Source organism: Amblyomma maculatum, chromosome 3, assembly GCF_055883805.1.
Source record: "Amblyomma maculatum isolate TAMU_Amacu chromosome 3, ASM5588380v1, whole genome shotgun sequence".
In the NCBI taxonomy this organism is placed as follows: Eukaryota; Metazoa; Arthropoda; class Arachnida; order Ixodida; family Ixodidae; genus Amblyomma; species Amblyomma maculatum.
In genome coordinates, this window is record NC_139346.1 from 117,957,423 (window position 1) to 117,983,752 (window position 26,330).

General features: G+C 43.2%; 1 protein-coding gene across 4 annotated transcripts; it reads left to right on the forward strand.

The window, feature by feature from the left end:
* Window positions 1-1,045: 1,045 nt before the first annotated feature.
* Window positions 1,046-25,542, forward strand: LOC146195801 (arylsulfatase B-like). Of its 4 annotated transcripts, XM_084597931.1 has the most exons (12): window positions 1,046-1,197; window positions 2,293-2,420; window positions 11,963-12,122; window positions 12,856-12,965; window positions 13,362-13,472; window positions 15,335-15,460; window positions 18,728-18,854; window positions 19,724-19,825; window positions 19,892-20,020; window positions 21,215-21,405; window positions 24,596-24,850; window positions 25,265-25,542. In XM_084597931.1, the coding sequence occupies exons 2-12, from the start codon at window positions 2,313-2,315 to the stop codon at window positions 25,391-25,393; spliced, it is 1,548 nt and encodes a 515-aa protein (XP_084454057.1). In that variant the 5' UTR covers window positions 1,046-1,197; window positions 2,293-2,312; the 3' UTR covers window positions 25,394-25,542. The 4 variants fall into 4 exon arrangements, with proteins under 4 accessions (XP_084454057.1, XP_084454055.1, XP_084454056.1 ...); XM_084597929.1 differs by having other exon boundaries at window positions 19,724-20,020; XM_084597930.1 differs by lacking the exons at window positions 1,046-1,197; window positions 2,293-2,420 and adding an exon at window positions 3,138-3,261 and having other exon boundaries at window positions 19,724-20,020.
* Window positions 25,543-26,330: the final 788 nt, after the last annotated feature.

Below are 26,330 nucleotides of genomic sequence, written 5' to 3' on the forward strand. Positions count from 1 at the left end.
GTTTGACACGCTGTCCACATGCCACACAGGGACTTTATTACAGCTTGGTGAAAATTTGGACTTATACTTATGTCAAGCGGTCTTAATATCATATGGGAGGTTAGGAATGTACGTTAAGGAACATTTGTGAGTTAACACAGGTAAAAATGAATAGATTTCTAAGTAAATAAAATTTAAAATACATATTTGCTATTGAGGATTCATTATATTGCGCTGCAAACGAGAGTAATTAACGTTCTCGTGTACTACATTTGAAAGTGGACTTTAGGAACCCTCTTGTTTGCTTTTTTGCAATTTCGAATAACAAAGAGCACCTCAAATTTCTGTGAACTGTAGTTACTGAACCATTGCATTGTTCCTTTATTTACGCTTCATTCTGGCAGATGTCTGAGGCTGCTTCTTTATTCTTGCCGGTAACTTCGCTGGTGCTGGCGAAGACTCTTGAGAGTTCCTTGGACTGCCAGAAGATCAAATCAGTCGTTATTGTCGACCATAAATCCTGACTCCTCATTGGAGGGTCACATTCTAAAGTTAAAGCTCAGCTACTTTGGTCATGTGATGAGAAGAGAGGAGTCGCTGGAGAAAGATTTGATGTTGGGAAAGATTGAGGGTCGCCGGGGAAGGGGTAGGCACCGAACGCGATGGTTAGATGGCATCCTCGAGGCACTGCAGATGAAGTTATGCGATGTTAGGAAGATAGTGAGAGACCAGAAAGCGTGGCGTGACATGGTCCATAGGGTCACGAAGAGTCGGTCACGACTGAACAACTGAACTGAACGGAACTGCTTTCCTGTCGTGAGTACTGCTTCTTACGTACCGCAAAACAAAGATACCGCCCAACGACTAAAAGTGTCGTCACGGATGAACAGAAATTGCTTGGACACGCTCGATATGGTATCACCGTATTGTCACCGCGATAACGTGTTTGTGCCGTTTGGGAAACCATCTCGTGTAGATCAATAAGCGTATATGCTACACGTGCTTGACACAACGCAACCCCTGTGCGTTGTATTCCGTACGCCACCGATGACGTCAATTCTGGGCTGACGGTACTGAAAAGAAGGGAGGCGTCAGTGCAGTGAAAATCTTGGTCGAATAATTCTAGGCGGCACTTTCCTCTTAGCGTTGGTCAGAAAGACTGCAGTATTTCTTCGGCGTAGGAGCTGAAGTGGCTCGGCGTTGGATCTGCTCTCGCAGGTAAGAGCTACGTCTACAACTTTATTTGGCCGATGAGGAACATTCCGTATTTAATTCTGCAGTGTGTTTGTGCCCCCAAATCTCCCATGAGAATTTCTCCTTGTTTGCAAAACGTTTTGGACTTTCACATCAACTCACGTCTTGCTGGTATAAATGTAACACTATCGTATACCATCACCGATAATAATATTGCATTAAGTATAACATTTCTAGTGTCTGGCAGGACCTATTTCTGAGTGTGCACACTAAAATTGTTGTCCTGATTATAGCAATATATTCATCGTGCTACGGTGGTTAAGCCTTACATTCTGACCATCTCTAAGCAATCCTAAAACAGTGCCAATAATTGCAACTTCTCTGCCTTGCATATGCTAGTATTAACCGAGTAGTTTTTTCCGCAGCTAAAATAGATTGGGTTCATGGCCGCATAGCGGCTACATTGCGCTAGGAGCTAGGAACACTGCGCCAGGAAAACTGCAACGCTCTTGAGTCAGGTACAAGTTGCACTAGGATTACCAGATGCGGGTCTATTCGTTGTCTCGGGCTCTCTGTATTAGGCCTGCTCTCTTTCACTGAACGTCCAGGTAGGGGATGCCTCATTAACGGGCTGTATGCCGGGCTCAAAGTTGGACGAGTGCTTGCTCGTAACGGCCAGACATAAGCCGAATCAATGAATTGTCGCTAGCTCAATGCTTTAAGCAAAGCTTTTGCCACTTAAGTGGGCGGAGAAAAAGAACCGTGCCGCATTACACCGAAAGTATGACAGCTAAATGGGATACAAAATTGGCCCTGTTCAGAATGCAAATATGTGTGCCCATGTATCCATCAGTCGCTAAATTTAAGGAAAACTGTCGACGAGGTAGTAGGCTTTTTAGAGAAAGCATCGGAAAGTAAGCACGTTGTGTGCGTTGAGAGAAATTTGCCTGTTTTAAATGCCGTGGCGGAACGCTGAAGATTGCCGACTGCGAGCGAGTCATCGGTCAGCTAGGAGCCGGATTTGAAATTGCGAAAAACACTGCACATCATGCTCCGCTGCATCAAAACCTTGCGGGCACCTGACACGGCCGCCTGTTTCGCTTGAACCGGTTCTTTCAGCGTCTCCTGAACTGCTTGCGATGCTTGTGTGGCTGCTGTTGGTCACCGTGGCGTGCTTTGCTTGCACCAGTGGGAAGAAACTGCCTCAAACACGACCAAACATTGTTTTCATCCTCGCCGACGATTTGGTGAGTGGCCGAAAGTATTATTGTCACTTATTCTTGACCCTCCACAAATGTACAGTACATGGCGGTGGAGTGCGTACAGAAAAACCTGCCCCATTCGCATTTTTAGAAGGCCGTGGGAACTCACCCGCTAACTCTTGCAGCAAAAACAGTTAGTCATTATTAGAAAATATTGTACTGTATTTCTTTTTCAATACGCATCGTCCACTGCGAAAATACCCCTAGCTCGACCTCTAGACGATCCGCATGCCTAAATGTTGGTGTTAAATAAAATTTCTTATTTTCCTAACAGCCGAAAATCAAGTCTTTATAATACCTAATATTAACTGATTAGGATCTTGGTCTGGGCTAGTTGGTTCATAACTATCGCGAAATAAACACAGCGAGAAGAAACAGGCCACAGGAAGAAGACACATAGCGCGAGTCCCGTCTTGTATGTGTCTATTTCCTTTGTCCTGTTTCTTCGCGCTGTGTTTATTCGTTATAACTAACTGAACATGTTGCTTTATTTTTCTCTGTAGCCAGCAACACTTGCACTAAGAAAGGCTTTATCTCCTTCCGTAATTTTACGCAAGTTGCGCTACGCTTGTTTCCTACATATGTAAGCCATTTAGTACAGTCATCAGTAACTCTGTCTAGACTGCTCAAACGCTCTGCATTCGGCTGGAAGTGAGACAGCTACCGATAACGCCTGGTTTCAGATACCCAGAATAAGAGTATGCGCCGCCACGCTCTTTGAAGTGCCCTTGCTTTGCTGTCGTGCCTGTTCACAGTCACGATCGTCAGCGATCGTCGAAGAATGCTACCATCGGTCGCGAAAACAAGATATCTCGTCTCTGCGCACGTGAGTGATAAAACCATACACGATGACCTGCTCGCTTTATGATACGCAGATCCTTTACTTCGGACTTTTGATAGCCAGCAATGCCTTGTATATTATGTGCGGTTTCGAAAAGTATGCAAATTCTAACATCCCCAGCATGCACTTCGGAGATGTGTTATCTCGACATTGTTTTATCGGTCTGCTGCGCCTTCCCTGAGGATCGTTGGCGTCGCGGCTGTGAACCGACATGGCAATAAAAGAAGCAGGCAGTGTTTTCCCTGTGGCGGTGCATGCTGAGATGCAGGCGATCTCCAACCAGGCGTTATCGGTAGGCATTAGACGCACACCCAAAAGCGGCCTATTCAAGCGCACTAGACAGTCGCTCTGACGTCTGTACAATATTATATTTGTGTGCTGCACTGCAATTATTCCACACCTGAATGGTCTGAAGCATTGCAAAAAGACTGAACGATGCTTTCTGTCAAGATCCTTTTCTACCTTTAGAATGTAAGTATGTAAATTCGTGATTAAAACCTAATGACGGCACTCGTGAAAAGGGCAAACTTGCAATAAACGGGTCTTGTTGGTCTCATCTATTTTAATCTTGCTTGCATCTTTAAACATTTTTCTGTTACTAAGATCTACCGTTCGAATGCTACTACCACCCCCACTACAGGCGTGCACGATATCTCAGAATTCCGCGCTAGACGCGTCAAGCTTATTCGTTAATGGTCTCTCTCAGGCGGCGCGACTGTTGGCCAAACGTAACAGCTCATTTATCCGAGATTCCGGCGGTAATGTTTAATTAGCGCAGTGCTGAGAGCGACCAAATTCTGGATAAAGTTGACTCTTCGTGAAACCAAAGTTTTAACACTGAGCCGTTTGCATTTTCTGAATAGGCAACTGACTCCGCAGCACTCGGCTTAATCGGTCAGGACAAACTCTCCGTCGTATGCACTTTCATGCCCTTAAATACCTAAGACTAATAAAGTCCGTATATTTTCACTGAGGCTGTTCAGTCGGCTTGTAAGCACGCTCTACTGGAATTTGGGAATAGATTTGTAATAGCACATTTGCTGTGCTGTGTTCCAAAAACATAGCGCAAGGTCAACAATCGGAACTGTTCGAATTTAATTTGGAATTATTTCAATATTTAAGGAGTTAGAACATGGCACGCCACAGTATTTTTTTTCGGAGGGTGTTTATAAAGCAGTGCTTAACTCCGCGCACCATATTACCATGATTGGTGTGGGCATGAATGATCGTTAATCTTCCCTACGCGGTAAATTTTAATCGACATATTGCCTTCCGATAACTGAGGACGTAGCACGAACTGTGACCTCTCTTATTAAAAGAAAATATCGAAACTCTAATAAGTCCATAGAAAAAAAGCTTCCTATTGCCATGCGATGGCGGTCAAGGAGTTCAGATATTGACCTTCTGTGGCTGCTTTCTAATGCAGAAAAAAAATTAGTGTTTCATAATATGTAGTTTTATTGCGTGATTTATAACGCCACAGCCAGCTCTTTGATATTTTTCACAAATATTCGTTATGCAAAATATTCACAGAATCTGCGAATGAAAATCACGAATTATATTCTATACGACTAATTTCTTTCAATTCGGCCGCCACAATAGCCTGGTAGTATTCAATTCCGATTCAAAAGAGCACCCTTATCACACTCCAGGTATGCATCCTAGCTGGTAAAATCTCCAGCGCCGTACCGGAATAAGGCTTGCTAGCGCTGCGTGTCGATTTCAAGAGATTGAAGGTGCTGCCTAGTGCAAGCATTCATCCAGTATCTAAAGAGAATTGTCGGGATCGGACCTAAGCGCAGATTTCGCTACTCAGCTGTCAGATGTCCCAGCTAACTCTAGTTATGATGTCGAGGAAAAGCTCGGCTAGACCATGCTAATATAACGGAGGTCTAGTCCTCGTCCGCACTCGCTACTTTACCAAAATGGCTAATGGAAACCCAACTTCAGCATTTGGATGCACGACCAGCCGAAATAAAACCGAACTTTCAATGCTCATTTGAACTTGCATAAGTTGGCGAGTCTGCATTGAAAGATTCAGTGGAGTTTCTTGAGAATATTGCCATATATAAAAAAATAACAATTATGATGTCGATGATGAAATATTTTCATACGGTTTTCAACGTGTGTGTGTGTGTGTGTGTGTGTGTGTGTGTGTGTGTGTGTGTGTGTGTGTGTGTGTGTGTGTGTGTGTGTGTGTGTGTGTGTGTGTGTGTGTGTGTGTGTGTGTGTGTGTGTGTGTGTGTGTGTGTGTGTGTGTGTGTGTGTGTGTGTGTGTGTGTGTGTGTGTGTGTGTGTGTGTGTGTGTGTGTGTGTGTGTGTGTGTGTGTGTGTGTGTGTGTGTGTGTGTGTGTGTGTGTGTGTGTGTGTGTGTGTGTGTGTGTGTGTGTGTGTGTGTGTGTGTGTGTGTGTGTGTGTGTGTGTGTGTGTGTGTGTGTGTGTGTGTGTGTGTGTGTGTGTGTGTGTGTGTGTGTGTGTGTGTGTGTGTGTGTGTGTGTGTGTGTGTGTGTGTGTGTGTGTGTGTGTGTGTGTGTGTGTGTGTGTGTGTGTGTGTGTGTGTGTGTGTGTGTGTGTGTGTGTGTGTGTGTGTGTGTGTGTGTGTGTGTGTGTGTGTGTGTGTGTGTGTGTGTGTGTGTGTGTGTGTGTGTGTGTGTGTGTGTGTGTGTGTGTGTGTGTGTGTGTGTGTGTGTGTGTGTGTGTGTGTGTGTGTGTGTGTGTGTGTGTGTGTGTGTGTGTGTGTGTGTGTGTGTGTGTGTGTGTGTGTGTGTGTGTGTGTGTGTGTGTGTGTGTGTGTGTGTGTGTGTGTGTGTGTGTGTGTGTGTGTGTGTGTGTGTGTGTGTGTGTGTGTGTGTGTGTGTGTGTGTGTGTGTGTGTGTGTGTGTGTGTGTGTGTGTGTGTGTGTGTGTGTGTGTGTGTGTGTGTGTGTGTGTGTGTGTGTGTGTGTGTGTGTGTGTGTGTGTGTGTGTGTGTGTGTGTGTGTGTGTGTGTGTGTGTGTGTGTGTGTGTGTGTGTGTGTGTGTGTGTGTGTGTGTGTGTGTGTGTGTGTGTGTGTGTGTGTGTGTGTGTGTGTGTGTGTGTGTGTGTGTGTGTGTGTGTGTGTGTGTGTGTGTGTGTGTGTGTGTGTGTGTGTGTGTGTGTGTGTGTGTGTGTGTGTGTGTGTGTGTGTGTGTGTGTGTGTGTGTGTGTGTGTGTGTGTGTGTGTGTGTGTGTGTGTGTGTGTGTGTGTGTGTGTGTGTGTGTGTGTGTGTGTGTGTGTGTGTGTGTGTGTGTGTGTGTGTGTGTGTGTGTGTGTGTGTGTGTCATGCTATTGACCTCATACGGCCGTTAAATCCCATAATTCATTTTATTGCCAATTTATTTGTTGCGCCCGCTGAATGTATTTTCTAGCCGTCCCGTGTACAGAAAGCCATTCTCGTGTTCAGAGTTAAGCTAGACATCATGATTTCGCAATAAATGCTACCTTGTCTTGCGCTAGTTTAGAAATATACCAGCGATGGCTTTTGCACTTTCCTATATATTGAAATGCTAAGTACTGAAAACAATTCTTATCCCAACTTCCTGTGATTGCAAAGCAGCGACCAAATTCTGCTGCCGCGAAGAAAAAATATCCTTTCTTGGCCTCCAGGTCTTTACACTTCGTTGAGTGAGCAAGAAACTCTATCTAAAAATTCTGTTTTGCCCACAGGAAATAATTTATATAGAAAAGGTTCATTCTTCTGTTGTGTTAACACTTGGCGCTGTGGCTCATGCACCAATATGTATTCGTTATGTTCCCCTTATGGCCGCCAAACGATGTGCAATGACTCGACCAAAACTAGGCGTTTTGCTTTAGACTCACGCGTTTGGAAAAAGTTTCCTACAGAACTGGTCGTTTTTCGCAATAGCGAGCAGCTCAGCTAGGGATTAACTTGAAGTCATGTTAGAGGGAATTTTATTCTTTCCATTTCACAGCGGCTGAGAGCAATCCATTCTTTTTAATAAAGGCCTCATTCATTCATTAATTCATTCATTCATTTATTCATTCATTCACTCATTCATTCATTTCACATGTTTTTGTTTTGATTTGTGCTTTATATATGGGCCACTTTCAATGTGGGCATTATTTGTCTTTAACGTGTGCAGGGCGAATCGAAAAGTAAGTCCCTTTCTATGGCGGTGGTAATAACTGTCCTTTCTTTCGACGAATCTTCACGCGCACTTCGTTTGCACGACGTTTGCCCTGCATTGTAAACTGTCGAGGTATATTTTTATAAAGTTGTTTTATAATGGTATGCTGCCCGACGGCCCTGGGCCGTCCGGCAGCATAAACTTATGAAACATCAGTGAGCGTTGATACTTATACGGCGTTTCATAACCGCTTTCATTATTTTTACGCGCGCACGTGTCATCAGTGCGGGTTATTGTTTTCTAACCATACGGATGAGCGATCGTTTACCGGTTGTGCAATTTCTCGGAAGATGAGAAACTGTTTACAAAGTTCCTTCAGAGCTTGCCTAAGGCTGGTTCCTTGCCTCATCCTCTTTTTTCTTTTTACAAATAGTATTCCTTGTACTTGCATGGTGAGCTTCACGTGTCGGCGTGACTTCCCAGTAGCAATGAATACATCGGCGGAAACCCCAATCGTTGTTCTTTCTTCGTGCGCTGGTCTGGCCTTCCCCCACACTTCACCACCACACACCCGCGATTCTACATGTGCAAATCGTATGTTTTTGTTCAGATACCAGGAAAAACGACGCTTTAAAGCTTATTTTCAGGTTTCAGAAAAGGTTTTGCAGGTGGAAATTCAATGGACCTAGGAAACTGGTTGAAACCATTTTGCTCGTGGTATCACTCCTTCCAAAGTTATTAGTTAGTTCGAGCTCGTTAAGTATAAAGACGTCCTCTAGGAAGCAAACTGGAAATTTAGTTTATGTTCTTCCCGCATTGTTCCCCGCCGGAGTGACGCAGTGATTGGGGAGCTCTACTACTGTGCCCAAGGACGTGGGGTTGAATCTCGGCCTCGGCGGCCGCTTTTCGATGGAGGTGTAAAGAAAGGCGTCCGTGTGCTGTGCGATGTCGGTGCGCGTTAAAGAACTCCAGGTGGTTGAAATTTCAGGAACCCTCTACTAAGGTCTCTCATAGCCTGAGTTGTCTTGCGACGTTAAGCCCCCTTAACCAAACCAAAACAACCTTGCAGCCTTTCTGGGGGAGGGGGAACATATCTGCCCGCAGAATTTCCAGACACAAAAACACTGCTCTCACCTTCCTTCCTCCAGACGTTTCTGCCTGAATAATTTAAAACTGATTTCAAGCTGGTGCCGGAACTTGTTCTAGTCTATAAGGGCATCGCACCGTTATTTTTTTTTGCCTCTCAATTGTTTTTTTTTTTAAGTTGCTTTACACTGCTATTATTTCGTATACAACTGTTATAAAAACTTTAATTTAGCCCATGTTCTGCAGAATAAAGAAAGCAGTCTCCAGAATTCGTATCGCACAGCGTTTTAAGGTGAATATGCGGAAAAACAGAATTTTGGGGAAACAATAACAATCTGATATTTTTACTTTCTGGAATACTGGAAGTAAATGATAGGAGGAGACAAAAATAGCAAACATAACCACATGGCAAATATTATAAACGCTATTCTTGTTGCTTCACACACTACCACGCTAACATAAATGTTCACATAGTTGAACATAGGCTCTTTTGAACAGACTCCGCACAATTCAGTGGATATTTAGACAAGTTGCATAGGCGATTGCGTCCCTGCACCTGCCCAACCTCTATGCTACTGGCTGTACATTAGTCTGCAAAATACTGCCTTCGGAAATCTCTCCTTGACCAAGGAGACCTTCAACGCAAAGTTAGAAAAGTTATAGAACTTCGGCTCAAGGGTACATTGAGCTGTGTTTATAGACTCTCTCTTTTATATTATATTATGTCGAAACCACAGTTGACATCCCACGCCGGCTTAATGTAGCGTTTAGCAGCCTCTGGATGCAATTTAGGTGCACAAAATTCGGCGTGAAAAGTCCAGATTAGACTGCGAGCTGGACGCGAGAACTGTTTGGAACGTTAGGTATCCGCTCCTACCTTTGTGAGATAATATGCTTAAAAATAAACTGAAAACAAAATTGGGGATTTATGTTACAGCTGTTGGTTAGAGCAGCCGCAATACTGCAACAATGCCTTTCCAATCCGCATTTTTTTCATTTTTGTTTTCTTTTATGTTAGGTTTGGAGAAAGGAAGGTACAGTTTACTTTTGGGTGGACAGCACAGAACGAAGGAGACCTACATTTAACCAGGTCAAGGCCACACCACCTTTGTGAAGAGCGAGTGGCCGGAAAGTCTGACATTGGCTGATACATTGGGTACTGAAGCTTTCGCTTAAAATGAAGTTGGCTATGGGACAATCTGTCATTTTCAATGGAGTTTACCGAGCACCCAGAAAGTGTCCTTCTCGACTGCAGTTCACATGTCAACTAACTCTGAAAAGTTGCGGCCGCACAAAAATCTCACATTAAAATGAACCAGGCTTTTTTGGCGCATTGACCACGCCAGGTGTCTATAGCGCACAGATTGGAAACTACGAGCACAAAACGACTGCAGTATAGGTAGACTACCGTCAAGATTTAATGGTTACGGCATTCGCTTTCGCACTAAAGGGCGACGGATCGAATCCTGGCAGCGGCGAGCAGATATTAATGAATGAAGGAAAATTCTAAAACGTTTCTGTACTGTGCTCGCGTCTTTAGTGCCAAATATAAAACCACAGTCCAAGCACAATTCAGCTCTCTTGTAATTTGTCTATTGTTGGGCCATTGCAGCTTTTGTATAATGCACAATAGACTCTGCCCCGCCGGGGTGGTGCAGTGGTAAGACGCCCGACTACTGTGCCGGAGTTCCCGGGATCGAATCCCGGCCTCGGCGGCTGCGTTTCGATGGAGGCGAAACGAAGTGGCGTCCGTGTGCTGTGCGGTGTCAGCGCACGTTAAAGATCCCCAGGTGGTCGAAATTACTGCGTAGCCCTCCACTACGGTCCCCCTCTCTCTCTATCCACTTTCACTCCCACCTTCATCCCTTCCCTTACGGCGCGGTTCAGGTGTCCACAGAGCAAGTGTGACAGATACTGCGCCTTTCCCTTCCTATGAACCAACCAACAAACCAACAATAGACTCTAGCGTATAGTAATAATTCATATGTCGCATTCGTAATCCGTAGTATTGTAGGCACGTGCAAAAAGCATTGTGTGCGGTTACTTGAACTACGTATGGAGAAAATTTAGCAAGAATTTTCGAACGGTCCTCTGAGCCACCTAAATATCGCCATGGTATAGGTTTCCCGAGTACGCTTCGAATATTTGTTTATATAATTTTTTTCCCTCGGGAATATATAAAATATTCCCTCGAATCCTTCCTTGACAGCTAGGAAGCATTATTATATCATATATCTCGCAGTACTGTAATTTTACGAGTTCCATTTTCCTGTTAATTCTTGCATTGAATTGTGGAGCGGATGCGCTACTCTCTAGGCTGCAACTTTTGAGTTCGCAGGATATCGGCGAATTGCCTTGAGTTCTTCACGAGGCCTCCACCTCGTCCTCACCTTAAGCATTTGAGTGGGGATAAAATCTCCTTTAAGGGCTCGCAAAATCGAACTATGACTTAGTTGTTTTGTTGGTGATTTAGCATGTCCGCTTGTATTGCTTTCGCACTATAAAACATCAAAACGAAGCGGAGTCGAGCTCGGGTGCTTGCTATCAATAGCCGAGCGCTTTAACCACTTAGATACCGTGGAAGAAGGAGTAGGTGGGGAGGCATCTTTCGCTCGTTATAATGTTTATTTAGGATCACACTTTCGCCATTTTTTTCTCCCCGCGGCTGTTTTCAGTGCTTTGGGCGCGTAACGTTGTACAATCCCTGTATACCTTTTCCACAAACACGGAGCGGACTGGGCTCGAACCAGGCTGTTTGCGAACTGTGTTACCCATGAAGGTCAGCGCCGTCTGTCGAGGTTGCGGCCAAATTTATATCTCATTGGCATCATAAAAATTTCGAGGACAATGCTATCCCCACTGGTACTCCAGATCGTGGCAGTCGAAGGAAAGCATCCGTGATTACGGGTTTATTACAGTCTGAACACTGCGGAATCCTATTGGTTAGCGATATGACAACTGTCTTTTCCGCTGCTTGCGTATCCACCCAGTTTCTTGAACGATTGAACTTCGTCATGAATTCGTCAAAATATATCGATATTGCATGCACGCCGCGAAACGCTTTGATAAAATTAAATGTGATGTGCGATGTGAAAGCAGTTTTGAGAAAGCAGCTCAGAAAATTGTTTTCTTTATCTGAGCTGTGGAGCAACCGTCTATAACGTTGAGCGCGAAAGTTGTCATTATTTTATTGCTGTAATTATTATAATCTTCTAGTTTATTTCCTGCTTTGTATACAGCGTTTTAGGTTCTGTAATTATGTAGTATGGATTATTTTACATGGTGGAAGGTTAGCCCTCATGTATATGCATGCCGTTACGAAGCTTTTTGGCCGTGTAGTGGGGTGCAAATGAAGTAAAGCTGTGCCTAAAATCGAAACATATCATACTCTCAGTACAAGAATGATTGCACACCCAGAAATAAACACTAATTTTTTATGTCAAGCTGCTGCCTGTTTTCTGAGAGCATGCGTATGCAACGTACTGCTTTGCAGGGTTGGGCCGATACCAGCCTTCATGGGTCAACACAAATCCCGACGCCCAATCTGGATGCCCTGGCCAGCACGGGTGTTCTGCTGAACAACTATTACGTTCAGCCGCTCTGCTCGCCTTCGAGAGCAGCCTTGATGACAGGACTCTATCCAGCACATACTGGTAAACAATTGTCGAATATGTATGTAATCATTTGAATAACCCACAAAGCGATAGTACTGCTGAGCCTAGTTTCTGTCGGCACAAGAAAAATGATAAAAATATTTTCCTTGTTAAAACCATACTACGCACAGCTCATTTGTGCTCGAAGTGAAATCTATTGTATGACTCCTGAATATGTTGACCTTTCTTCAGAACAAAACATATTTATCAGTGAGGATAACATGATTTTTGTTCATTTAATTGATTCATAGAATTTGAGCCATTGCATAATAGGCGAGGCTTCGAGAATTCAAATCATTACAAAATACAACCGACTTCGGAGGCGTTTACGACGGCTGAAAATATTAGGACTATCAATATAGACGTTAAACGTCTATATCCAGTAAACAATATAAATGACGTAAATGACGTAACAAACATCTGCAGAACTTACGGAATCGCACGCATAGTAGGGAACCACACCCAAACAGATGTCATAGGGTGGAAAGTCTCAGCAGAACCGTTTCTTATTCTGCGTCAAACTATGGCATTCTTAATCTTCGCGCCGCGAAGAAGGATTTAATTTCACAAATGAGCGTGCATTTACATTGCCCAGTGCGAGCTCAAATACTGTAACAACCTCCACGACCGGTGATAAAGCCAACGAAACCGAGCGAGATCAAACTGATATAGCTACAGGGTCTCTGAACAGATCTTTCTGATTAGATGCATTTCTTGTTTGTGTTGACTGCAGGAGTTCAAGTGCCCTTATTGAGTGGGCAAGTCGCTGGGCTGCCACTGAAGTTCAAGCTTTTGCCTGAGCATCTCAAAGACCTCGGCTATGAGACTCACCTCGTGGGAAAGGTATTGTTGTCGGCAGGCATGAAATGAACTGTGCATAATGTGCGAATGAAAAATTGAAGGGTAAAGTAACAAAGATCTTAAACCTGCTCGTGCACTTGTAGGATAAATTGTATGTTTTGTTCTTCACGTTAAATCAATAATTCCACTGCACGAATTAGTTCCTAAGGCCAACAATGAAGATCGCGTGATTATTTCGGAATTCGACTATTTACAGTATTTAACGCGCTTGAATCTGCTTTGTTTCCAGCTAACTTTAACTGCTACAGTACGAGAGTTGATTGCTCTGGAACGCTCGTAACGCTAAGTCTTAGAACTACGCATGTCGAAATATGCATGCATGCGTAACCAGCTGAAAATGTCAAGGCAACATCTTCGGTTTTTTATGAATCCATGCAGTGGCACCTGGGCTACTCCAGCTTAAATTACACGCCAACGCACAGAGGGTTCGACACTTTCTACGGCTTCCACAACGGACCCATTGACTACTACACCGGAATTCTGGAGCAGGTTAGTAAAGACCAATCTGGATGGTCGTTCCTAAAAAAGACCCGTTCTGATACACCATAATATTACGTTTTGTCTATACTTGGACTCAGATGAAGGGGCCCCGACACGGCAGTACCCTTTTCAAGCGTCGAGAATCAGAATCAATGAAGAGCAGTGCCCTTCTATAAGTTGCAAACATAGAGAATTCCATATAGTCATTCATGAATGTGGTTGGCAATGTCTCATTGTGTCCCCACATTTTCAGAAGTGCACTCCGGTTGAGCTTGAAAATGATCCGTGATATTTTATATATCAGAAGGTGCTCAATTAAACACTTTTCCAGGGATGTTTTACCCATTTTTCAAAGTACGAACATGACCAAGGTAAGCGTACGCTTTCCGAGTTCCAGTTATCGAGCAATAGATAAAGGCATCAAAGAAACTAACTTGCAATTCAAAGCATTGGTCTGCATTACTCACTCATATTAAAGAACATCTATTGTTCCAGACCCGAGACCCCGGAAATTCTCTTACGGTGCCCTACTACTCTTGCACCCATCACTGCAGCATAAAATTCTTATCCTGCCTTCGACATTCGATCTCGATACTCGTGCCACTCGCGGTAATACAGGAAAGGTTACACCGCCGTCAGAGAAGATGGAGCTAGTCTGGGTTGTACGCAACATAAATACTGGCGAAATTTATTTGTTCAGCGGCCACCACCATGTATCAGATAACAACGAACCGAAGACGAGATGTGGAGGCCGGGCATTCAGATCCCACCAGAGGCTCGCCGGTGGTTTTCATATAAAATTATGCTTAAGGCACGTATTTATTACCGGCAATCCAACCATTGATCAAGATAAAGAACAAAATTTTACTTGGGGTTTTCTTGGTTTCGGTTTCTGTTGGCTTCCTTCAAATGTATGTCATCAATGTATTAATCACGATCTAAGCTGAGAATAAACAAAAAAGAAACAAGTTAGTTTATTTTGAAACATTGAACACTTATTGTGCGAGAATAAAACACTTGAGTGCAGTTACAACAAAGACTGTTCTTAAATGCTTTTATTGTTAATTATAAAAACTGTTTTTATTTAAGGAAAAGCTTAGTCATATAAGCAGACTCTCCAATAGGATCTCTTCGGAAGAATACCCGTTTTATTTGTTATGAAGACACCTTCCTTAAATTACCTTGACTAATAGGATTCTTCGACAGTTAAGCATTTATTATCTGAAGAAATGATTAGAATTAGAGTTCCAACCACAAAGCCAAGCGGTATTTGAAATTTGCCTTTGAGTGTTGAGTACCTCTCAAACTAAGACTAGTATAAAGTACATATGCGAATTTCCGCTTGTCGAGCTCAGTACTTCCCATTAATTAGTTGTCAAATATTCTGCTACATAATATTTGTGTCTTGAGTTATTATTCTTTCTTGCATTTCATTACATTATAGAGCCTGCATTCGGGAGGTGCATACGGTCTGAACTACCGGTACTGGACATAGATATTATAGTGTCGTGATGCCAGACGTTGTTTTCCTTGTTAGCATTGGTAACGTATAATGTCCATTGCCAGTCGAAATAGAATCGTAGGGCCCCATTCCTATCACACCATATTATTTTTCTTAAAATGCTTTTAAAGTTGGTTTATCTAGGACACAGGGTTTGAATATCATGGATGTGGCATAATGGTTTGAGCGCTCTACTGCTGACCCCAAGAGCAGTGGTTGGATCTTGGCTATCGCGGACGAGGTTTTGTGCCCCTTGAAGAAACCTGAATGTTCGCAATCATAATGATGTGTTCAATAGGGATCTCTCAAAGCCCGTACTGGTATGAGAGGCTCAAAATGTATTCTCTACATTACCATTTCTCAAATGCAGAAAGGCCACAAGGGTCTTGATTTCTGGAACGGCACTAATGCACTTCCGCTGGAGGGACGCGTTTATTCAACTACGCGATTCAAAGATCTGGCAAAGTCTATCATTTCCAAGAGAAACACTTCAAAGGTGAGTGCTCGCTGTTTTTGCGGGTTGTTCACGAAGCCGCTGCACTCGATATTTACGGTGTCATTTCCAAAACTGTGAGTGCATTTCGTCTATCTTAGGCTATCGGGCTTGGTGCATGATAGCATGATTTGTTGCTTATTCGCTACAAAACACAATAAATATACCGTCTTTAATTGAGCAGTTTGTTGTGAAACTATGTCAGAATTATGGGGGAAATTCTCATAAAGCAATTCATTGCAGAGACAAGGACCCTATTGACTTGTCAGCTGCTTTATTCGAGGGCGTGAAGATAATTATTGAGCAGTGTTCGCCGACAGTGGAATCGAAAGCAGACTCTGGGCAGTGGAATTCACACTGCTCGAACTGGTTTTGCTCTTTAATTAGCCACAGTAAGCAAGTGAGTGTAAAATAGATATTACGCGCTATACGCACTTTTCGCGCCTGGCATATTTGCTGACATAGCTTTGCCCCATAGAAAGGGCCATAGATATTGCGAGAAATATTTTATAGGTAGTGGTAGCATGGGATGCTTGTTTGGGTTCAGCATTTCATTAGTTTAGGCAGGTTTGCGCCTCGTTTTGAACTGTTTCCTTTAGCTATATTTATAGCTGTATAGAAGGCTGAGAACGACTAGAAGTGTTGAGCAATTTTTGTAAGGGTACATTTGGGACAACGCCAGTTCCGGGTAGCCCCGCCGAGGTATCGCAGTGGTTAGGGCGCTCGACTACTGTTCCCACGGGCGCGTGATCCAATTCCGTCCTCGGAGACCACCTTTCGATGGAGGCGAAAAGCATGGCGCCCATGTGCTGGGCGATGTCTGTTCACGTTAAAGATCCCCATGGGGGTCGAAATTTTCGGAGTCCTCCACTACGGTCTCTCAAAGCTTGAGTCGCATTGGGAAATTAAACCCCAAAACCAACGAATCTAGTTCCGGATAAAGGCTTATTTTCGATTTTCTATAAATAAATACTGACTTCGTTAGCTTAGAAAAGTGGTGTTAGCTGAGATTTGTACTTCAGCTGAGAATTAGGCATCCATAACAAAGGGTGCGTATCTAAATGTAGCCTTAAAATCAACCCGTCTCCCCTTCCTCTCACTCTGAGCCTCGGAACTGAAGTGGTAGAAGCAGCAGCCAGTTCATACTCATAATTGTTTACATTGCTTCATGTCTTAACAATTTTCATTGATAGACGTACAGTTGAGTACATTGATGTATTGATTATAAGAATGCTGGCTTCATTTCATGAACGTAGTTGCAAACATACAGGTTCAAGGAATTAACCTTTTTTACGTCTTTAAGTCAGTGCAGACTATAGAACGATTTATATTTTACGCTTATTTGTATAATTTGTGTATGATCCTTCGTGTAGCTAATGAAAGTTCCGTACACATTTAGTTACGTATGCTAACAAAAACTGCTGTACATTTCTCTGCTCTTTCGCTCAGTTTGTAAAAACATGTGCAAGTAGTTTGGCACGTCAATGTTTGGGACTCGCTTTGTCAAATCTAAAACACAAAAGTCAGGACGTTTTCCGAGGATATACAAAATCTTGTATATTTGTCTTTGCGAAAGTGAACTCAACGCAACAAGTTAAGATTCAGAGCAACTGAACAAAATTTCACGAATTTCTTTCCCAACTTCGGCAACATTTGGATAGAATATGCTTAAAAACCATGAGCGAAAAGTGTTTGACTAAAACCAGTCTAAACACCTACATGATAGCTTTGGTCAGCCTAATGCATTACTTTGGCTCATAATACCTACAAATTGTGAATGAAAGTTTCAGAAAATAACATTTCGTTAGTGTTGAAATCTGATGAGTGGCTATGTTTGTTCGCTGAAGTAATTTACTGCTGATCCCGACGTTTTGGAATAAGATATAGGGCGCTCAAGTGCTGCAGCCAAGGACGCGGGACCAAAGTCTAGCCGTGGCGGCAGCTTTTCGATGCAGGCAAAATGCAATGAGCCCATGCACTGTTGCGATGTAAGACCTCCCACGGACGTGAGCTCTCCAATAGCTTGTCCATAACGCCTGAATCGCTGTGGGATGTGCACTAGACCAAGCCAATTCTAACTAATGAACAAATTAACTTGAAAGTTTGTGTTGTCTGCGCGAAAACAATTACCGCGTTAGCTTGGATTTATTTTGAAGTATCATGCGCTATAAGAAATTGTTTTTGCAATGTATTTCTTTGCTCCCTCTCATGTCGTCCTTTGTGTCTACCCTCCTTAGTGCTCAGTTGTTATGGCACTCGGGTCGTTAACCCAAATATGCGGAATTAGATTTAGGAAGTGGCGGGTGCTTTGTGCTGTGTGACGTGAATGCACGTTAAAAAACCCCAGATGATAGAAATTTCCGGAGCCCTCCACTTTGGTCGCTTTGTTACGTTAAGCTCCATTAACCATACCATAAAGTAGTCTTTTAAGCCGCCGTTCGTATCGCCGAGTCTGACGTTCCACATCGGCAAACCCACGAAGTCGCGCTTACCACATGGCGCATTTACGTCGAAAAACGAAACAAATAGTCCATTGCTGAACTATGTGGGATACGGAAAAGCGCATACGCGTTTCGATTCACCTCGCTGCAGCTGTGTTCCACTCCGCTCTTCCTATGCGCCATCCACTGCAGTGTGGATTTCTATTGGCTGCGTCTGCTATGATGCGTGCGCTGTGATTGGCTGAGCATTACGACGGGGGAGCATGTCTTCGGTTATGCGCGGTTACTCTGCACTAATCTGTGTTGTACCTATTCCTTGCTTCATTTCCAAATTACTGCGTAGGGGTTGGATTTTTAATATCGTAGAGGGACTTGGATATATAGACAGACAACGGCTTTTGGCAGAATGGAGCTCTAGTGTACTAATGATTCCCTGTCATAATTTGGAAGTGAATGACGGTATTGCGTAGTCTCGGGGCATAGTGCAAACTGTACTGAAGCTGCGGAGTTTCCTTGCGAGAACAGCCGGTGTGGCAGACAGTGCGCTTGACTACACAAGCATAATTAGCTAAGAAACTCTCTATATTTACTGAAACCAAAGAGATACTGTATTGATATTGGCAGACAATATTTCCTGATTGTCTTACGAAGAAAATTACAGTGGCAATGTCATGACTGCTGTGCAGGATGCATCAATGTAGTTAATCACATGTTTCAAGTGGCCCCGAGAGCTGCTCTTTTTTTTTTGTTATGAGACTGAAATTACTGAAGTTTATTATGATGCGGAATTTCTCGTCATATATCTACTTTGTACTCAAACTGGACGCAGCCTCTTTTCCTGCACTTGGCCTACCAAGCCGCTCACAGTGTGTACCCACCAGAGTTCCTGCAAGCTCCGGAGGAAAACGTAAAGAAGTTTGAATACATTGGAGACCCCACAAGGAAAATCTTAGCAGGTACGTGGAACGAACCGCTTACACAAAACCAATAGAACTGAGTCTACCTTGGTATGGTGGGTGCTTTGTAATAGTAAGTACTTCATAATAAAATACACCGCTGAACGCTGCATGGCGGAAGTTCTCAATGCTACTGATGGTGGTTCGAAAATTCTGTGGCAATATCAGGTAAAAAAGAATCGAAGAAAGCATAAACTAATTTGAGGCACCCAGGAGAAATGTTTACATAAGAACTGTGCTGAGCTGTGCTGTGTCACTTTTAGCCAAGTCATTCAGGAGCGAGGATAGTCATTTAGTGATCGAGAAGAAAAATGCAGACGAAAAGGAGTTCACATTAGAATCATCTGTGAGAATTTCTAGAACGTAGCCCCACATGAATAGAATAAATGACAGAAAATTATGTACGGACAGTTGCCACAAAAGTTGAATGAATACGGCCAGCAAATGAAAAACATTCCACCGGCATAAAATCCTCCAGACCGCTTACAAGAATTTCAGTTGCATACAGGCAGCTGAAGCGGAATAAGTCTGAATAATTTTTCCAAAACTTTTGAATGCCTGGGTTGTCAAAGTGTATTTTCTTGGAAGCATACACTATCAATAATGAAACAAAATAAAGTAATGTCTGTAGTGGCTTGCTGGGCAAATATAGCAATCCATCTGTTCCTGGCAACGGATGATGCCGTCGGTAATGAAATAGTTTATTCGGGGCGTTGCGAGAAACCTTTATCATGCGGTTGGTGTCGTTAGGCTAATGTTATAACTGCGGATATTAAAGTAAATATTTTGGCCAGTGCGGATCGCAAGACTGTTTTCTATTCTGTGCTGTTTCACGCTGCAAAACGGATACTGACGCATTCTTTTTGCAGGAATGGTGGATGCCTTAGACCAGTCTGTTGGAGCGCTCTTGGAAGAGCTGGAGAAAGCACACATGCTTGAGAACACGGTGTTGGTGTTCAGCACGGACAACGGTGGGAGCCCGTTTACCCGTAACGAAGCTAACCGCGGCTACAACTGGCCTCTCCGTGGAATTAAAGGAACGGTCTGGGAAGGTGGAATTCGCGGAACGGCCTTCGTGTGGAGCCCGCGCCTGAAAGTGAGCCGGAGGATCTCAACCCAGCTGATGCATATTACCGACTGGCTTCCGACTCTCTATTCAGCCGCTGGTAAGGGCTGGTGCTTTTCTTTTTTAAGGTGCACTGCTTGAAACTGGTCTATAGCGACACTCTGTAATGAAGCTGCCTTTTTACATTGCGTTGCCTGGATAAGTTGTCCTTTCGTCATTAAAATTCATCTGGATGCAGTGCTGTTTTCAAAAACCTTTGTAGATCAACATGAAAGGTCTTGATCTGGCAGGGCTTGTATTTCAGCCGATGAGATAGGTGCGAATACTGAAACATTTGTGCCTAGTACACATGAAACCACTTTTTTTTCGCACATCTCACTACGTCGATATATATGCACTACATAAATTGTGCTCAGAGAATACGGTTTGAAGAAAATGGTGGAACCTCAATAATTGAACTAAATGCATGATATTTAATATGTTTCGATTGCCTATGGACAATTAGCATAAACATTCTAAGGCATATAATACTAGCTACGCGAAGTTACTCGTGAAAAAAAAGCAATGACATTATTTCACCAAAGCATTGTCCACAGCTCCCCCCCCCCCCCCCCCCCTGAAATGCCGCGGAGACCTCATACGTACAAACTTCAGTGTAATTGGCTGTTGCATTTGTGCAGAATGAAACCCATCGGTTAACAAAACATGTGGGGAGAAGTAATATGGTAGATTGCATTTTCTGCCACTGACCTTGGGCGCAAACAAGAAACGCCATTCAGCATCAGGAAACTGGTCGCGCTGCCTCCACGGCCCCCATCGCTGTGAAACAAAGGTTTCATTTTGCAGTAATAACCTTGTATTTGTGCCTGAATGGAGTATACATTGCTACCAATGAGAAGTGCTAACAATATAAAACTGTTTCACCGATACCTGTTCACGCTAGCGAATAGCTGCGACCTACACCACTGTTTATCCATATGCTGAAAAGGTAGAGGCCCAATTGGATTTTTGGGCGCTAAGTTGCGAATATGTGAGCAGGCTGAAATATTTTCGCTGAGAAAGGTGATCATGCAACAAAATTTTGGACTTGAGAAGAATAAAGAAATGCTCTCCTGGGAATGGGCACTCTTGCACAGCTCAATTATGTGCAGAAAGTGGAGCAGTTTCTCAAAAGCTTCTTGTTTATAGTACCAGACACCTTACTGTCTAAAAACTTTCTTTCAGTTGAATATACGGGTGGAGCAAGTTTGAAAAACACTGAGTGGCGATCGTCAAACTAAATTTTTTTGCGCAGGAGGTGATGTCCAGAACCTTGGCTCACTGGACGGGTTCGACATGTGGAAGGCGCTTTCGACCGATACTCCTTCGCCGCGTTTGGAGGTGCTGCTGGAACTCAACAAAGAGGCTGACCGTGCTGCGCTGCGCTGCCGCAATCATAAGATCGTGCTTGGAAACTACTCTGAAGAAGTCAGCGAGCGCTACATGGTCTGATTCCATTCACTACTTGGCTTATAACACGATAGCTTGAAGTGCACCGCTGAGCGGAATACCTGGCGTCGCATTTCTGTAGTGTGGAGAAAATCTTGTGTGGTGAAAAATGTTGCGGCGTCACACAAAGTATAAATCGACTGAAATATTGCGGTCACGTCTAAATAAAGCCGCAATATGAATCAATACATTTGACATGTACCAATGTGAAGTAAGGTAAATGCTCCGATAGAAAATATGGAGTCATTGAATCGTAATCAAACCTGCGACTCAAGGCAATAAATATAAGGAAATATGTGGTGTAGATAGCATGCGAACCCATTACGACGTAGTTTGCATGGAGCGTCGACGACAATACTTAGTTGCCGGCCAGGCTGTTGCTCACTGGTGACTAGCGCAGGACATAGTGTAACACAATTCAGCTACATAATACGCACACGTAAGCACATAAGTGTTTGCGTCGTCTTAAGTCGATCCTGCATGAGAACAGATGTATTGCGGGCAACTTCGCGAAGTGAGCAGAGTGGCCGAGTCCATGGGCAAAGCTATTATTATCAAACCAATGCAAGCAAAAACTTTGCTAATGGCGTCCGATATTTTAGGCTATCATGTAATATAAATATGGTTCTTTGCAAGTGCAATTCCTTGAGAAAATATATTCGAAATAAACACGATACGAATTGTTTAAGACGATGAGCTAAAGTTTTTATGGGTGCTCATTTGGTGTGGCATGATCATTTCTTGAGCGTGAAATTGAAAAGTACTGGCAGGTATCAGAAAGTGTTGTTAACTACCACCTTTATCTGCGGCTAAAGGTGATGACACATGGGCGAAAACCAACTGCAATTAAATGCGGCGGGCCATTGCAAACGGCGTTGCGACGGTCGATCGCCGCTTGCCGAATGTGTCCAACAGGTTAGATCATCGACGAACCGCGTGTAGCAAACGCACTGGCAGAGAGGGACGCGAACGCGAAGAGCGCCAACGTCATGGTGATGTAAGAAGGCTCAACGTTGGCGACCTTCAGACCTGGCGCTGCTAGCCTAGGTGGGCTATGCCGGTCGCCGGCACAGCCCAGCAGAGAGATGTGAGCTGTCTCAGGAAAACATAGCGAAGGTTCCAAAAACGAATGTGTTTCTAAGCCCCGTGAAACCAACTATAGGGGCTGTTGATTGACTTGTCCTAGATTCTGACTGCGGCACCTGTCACTTTAACTACTAATTAGTAACATACAATAATCCACTTTAATTATTGCCTTGAACAGCGTGTCAGTGCAGGAGTTGGTCAGCTGATTTTTACTGTGCTTTAATAATAACGTACAATTTTCCTGTGAAAAGTCTTACTTGAGCAATCTGTCTTGTCTCAAATTAATATTACCCTTGCCGTGGCGTGTGAAAGACGTGTTGGAGGCCTGCACCGTGAACTGCCCTTTTTTAGTGGGATGTTGTAGTGTAATAGCACCCAAAATTTGTTTTTTTTTTATATTTCACGGTTAAAACTAACGCGCAGTGCGACAATAAAAACTGAGCATTTGCGTCTGCGGAATTGGACTCAGTAATTTCAAATGTGATTTCCAAAAGCCACGCTTTCCAGCATTTATTAGCGTAAGACGTGAGCATTTGTTAGCATTTTATTCTGCTTTTTTGCTCTGGCTGATAAGCTTTACTAAATATTTTGGCAGCATGTACGAAACATTTATTTTCTCAGAGCTGTTTTGGGACGACTCTAATCCCACCGGATGTATCACGTGGAATCGCTCGCTCCCAACCTTTCACAGGTGATTAGAAAATAGTGAAACGTTGAAAATAATGAGGTGCCCTAACAGCTTCACTGAGAATTCGAAATAAAGGATGCCTCTGTCATTTTGTTAGCTCATAAATTATTGTGGAAAGCATGTAAACTCAAAGCTGTGTTCTTAGAAAGCATTTACAAAAATTTCGGTCTCGTGTATCTATGCAACAAAACTGAATCAATTACACTGAAATTTTCTCCCGGCATAGTGCAATGCGTGGTCAACAATCTTAATCTAAATTGTCTTGAAAATATCTGTGGCATACCTGTAAAAAAAATACTTGAAGGCCCTGCTACGGTCATTGATTTCTTCCAGTACTTGGAACCAGTTGTCGGGTTCTAATCCAATATAATTATAGAATAATTTTAGTTCAATATTTAATAAAAATCAGGTTTTTGATATGCAGAAAAGTTGCATATTCTTTAGTGGGGGCATATATTTGACACAGAAGTACTAAATGGGCGTAGGAAGCTGCAACAAAAGCTTATTCGACATTAAGCTACATATAACACTAATGCACTCGCAAAACTCCGCGATAGAAATATGAAGTAGTTGAGATAGATATTTTTACGAAAAGATGATTCAAATACCTTTACATACCTCTTAAAAACCAGCAACGCAACCCTATATATATTCTACGTAAGTATAAACACAGGATCATTCATTTGTAAAAGCTTATTCAATTTGAATTCACAATAATTCTCAAGCCAATATTTGCCATGTGAGTTGATTCATTTCATCAACTGATTTATTTTTCCTAATTAAAACTTCAATGTGCTCTCTGCAATAAAATTCACAACAACTTTCGGTCGGTGCTAAAGGGTTCCGACAAAATTTTAAAACTTAGTTTAGTTGGGACATATGCTGTACTATTGTCAAGCTGTTTAGGCACACACCTTTAACTGCAACTTCTCGCATCGTAGAACGTTCATGCGGTTGATTCTAAACTATGTACATGTCTTCAGGCGGCAAAAGTAGGTAACACTGGGAATGTGATTTGGATCAAACGCGAAAAATGTAGCAGTTCATTACAGTAAAATCAATGAACGGAAATTTAAAAACATTTCAAAGATGAATATGCACTTACTATTAAAGCACATTGCTACTTTAATGAGAAGTATACATGTAATATTTATTATTCTGCGCCTGTAATTCGGGCGCACAATTTAGTAACGGTGATTCCCTTGTTGCTCCAGAAGTGAAGTGCGAGCTTTAAGGAGCCATCACTCTGCGCGAAAACCCCTTCGCTTTGCGCTTTATTACAAGCACCATTTTTGTGCACCTTTCTGAGCAATGAACGCCAGAGTGAAGACGCATTGTCGGCTTCCCGAATGCACTAATGCTGCCTACCTTACTCAATACGCATCGTTAGCGCAACTGCGATATTTCTCGCAGGTTGTTGGAGGAAAGCGCCCCACCAATGATCTGGATGCTTTGCAACGAAACTCAAAGGCTGCTCACGTCCTGAAGCGGTTTTATGGCAAGTCAGAGCTTTTCCAGCGCGGTTACGACAAGAGCTGGTGGCGCAGAGCAGCCGTCAAGTGCAGCGAGCATGGTCCGACCAACTTCAACTCGAGCAGCCTTATCTTCGTGTTTAATCTAGACTCCGACCCCTGTGAGCTGCGAAACATCGCCGACAGGGACCCAAGGGTGAGATTGCGATGTACTTCTTAATTTCCTAAAATCAAAAACGATATACATGATATCACAAAACTGCGCAATGTGAACACTGAGACTTAGAAGTTACCTTCAGAATTTACATTTAAGCATGTGCCGGCTTCAGAATCCTGCATTAAGCTAGCAGAGGGCCAGCAAATATTTTCGAGCCAGCTCTTCTGCATTATACTTGTCAGCTATCTCTATTTCAATTCGTACTAAAAGAGAAAACGATAAAATGTTTATTAAACAGGGTTTTATTCCCCATTTGTAAAGACGTCGAAAGCATAAATGTCAGGTGAACAGTCACTGCCAGTCAAGACTCACTGCACAAAAATGCGACCGTTGAAATAATTGTACACGACGAAAATTGCAATAGTGACCATCTATTTATTTTTTTTTTTGCAGCTGCTCACTCATCTCATGGCGAGACTTGGCGGCTATATGAAAACACTGCAGCCTGAGCTAGACAGAAAGTTTGATCCCAGGGGCTACCCTGAGAATCATAACGGCACCTGGGCTCCTTGGATCTTTTAATGTCGATTTAGACAGCCCAGTACGTACAAATTCAACCAGAATGTACTCACCGAAAGCAAAAGACAGCTTCGAAGGCAGGTTTTGCTACCGAATGTGCTTAATTTTAGTTCATGTGTGAACAATTTTTAATGTTTTAACAGCGATGTAAATAAATAGTGACATCGTAAGACATGTCTTGCTGCCTATTATTCTCTGGAGTAGCCCGACGAATCATGAAGACCCGTGTTCACTATCCGCGACGTGATCCCGTTTGAAAATATCCAGATTCTAGTTTAGGAATTGAATTACTCATGGTCACGGTTATGGATACACGACAGGCTGTAACCCAATGTTCACTTGCTGCGTGTAATTCCAGATGCCATTAGAGCGTGCGGAGTTCAGTGCCCGGGCTCTCGAGATTTTTTCGACTTAGTGTCCAAACCGGCTGAAAACCAGCTGCCAAACAATAAAAGGGGTAATTATTGGCTGTTCAGATGAGCCAGCCGCAAGTCAAACTAGCTCGGAGTCAAAGGATAAAAACCAAAACAATATTTACCACAAGTAATACCAGACCAGAAGCAAAATTTTCACCAAGGGGACGCCACACATGCAAACCATAGCCTGACAGAGGCTGTCATACAGACAGAGCTTGCAAAAGCAGTGAGCTAATGAACAATTGAGGGGAAGGACTAAAAACAATATGCACTGCGAGAGTGAAACGCCTAATGGTTGCTATGTCTAGAAAAATAGCTTGCACTCTCTTACAGATCAGTGACTGGCTGATCACTGGGCCTCTCCTTGGAGACGCGCCGAAGCTATCTTGAAAAACAAATCCTCATTCCACTTCTCCAGTTCAGGACCGCCACTCCAAAAACTACTAATGTCAACATCCCTCTTTTCCCTCCTCTTATATCTAAGTATCCAAAAGTTCCAACTCAGCACACGCTGACAAAAGGCA

What these genes read in the sequence shown, in the direction of transcription:
- LOC146195801 (XM_084597929.1), top strand. Translation starts at nt 2,313, where the DNA reads ATGCTTGTGTGGCTGCTGTTGGTCACCGTGGCGTGCTTTGCTTGCACC. An exon ending in TCATCCTCGCCGACGATTTG is followed by an intron (nt 2,421 to 11,962) that starts GTGAGTGGCCGA and finishes ACTGCTTTGCAG; the next exon opens with GGTTGGGCCGATACCAGCCT. An exon ending in CCAAGAGAAACACTTCAAAG is followed by an intron (nt 15,461 to 18,727) that starts GTGAGTGCTCGC and finishes AACTGGACGCAG; the next exon opens with CCTCTTTTCCTGCACTTGGC.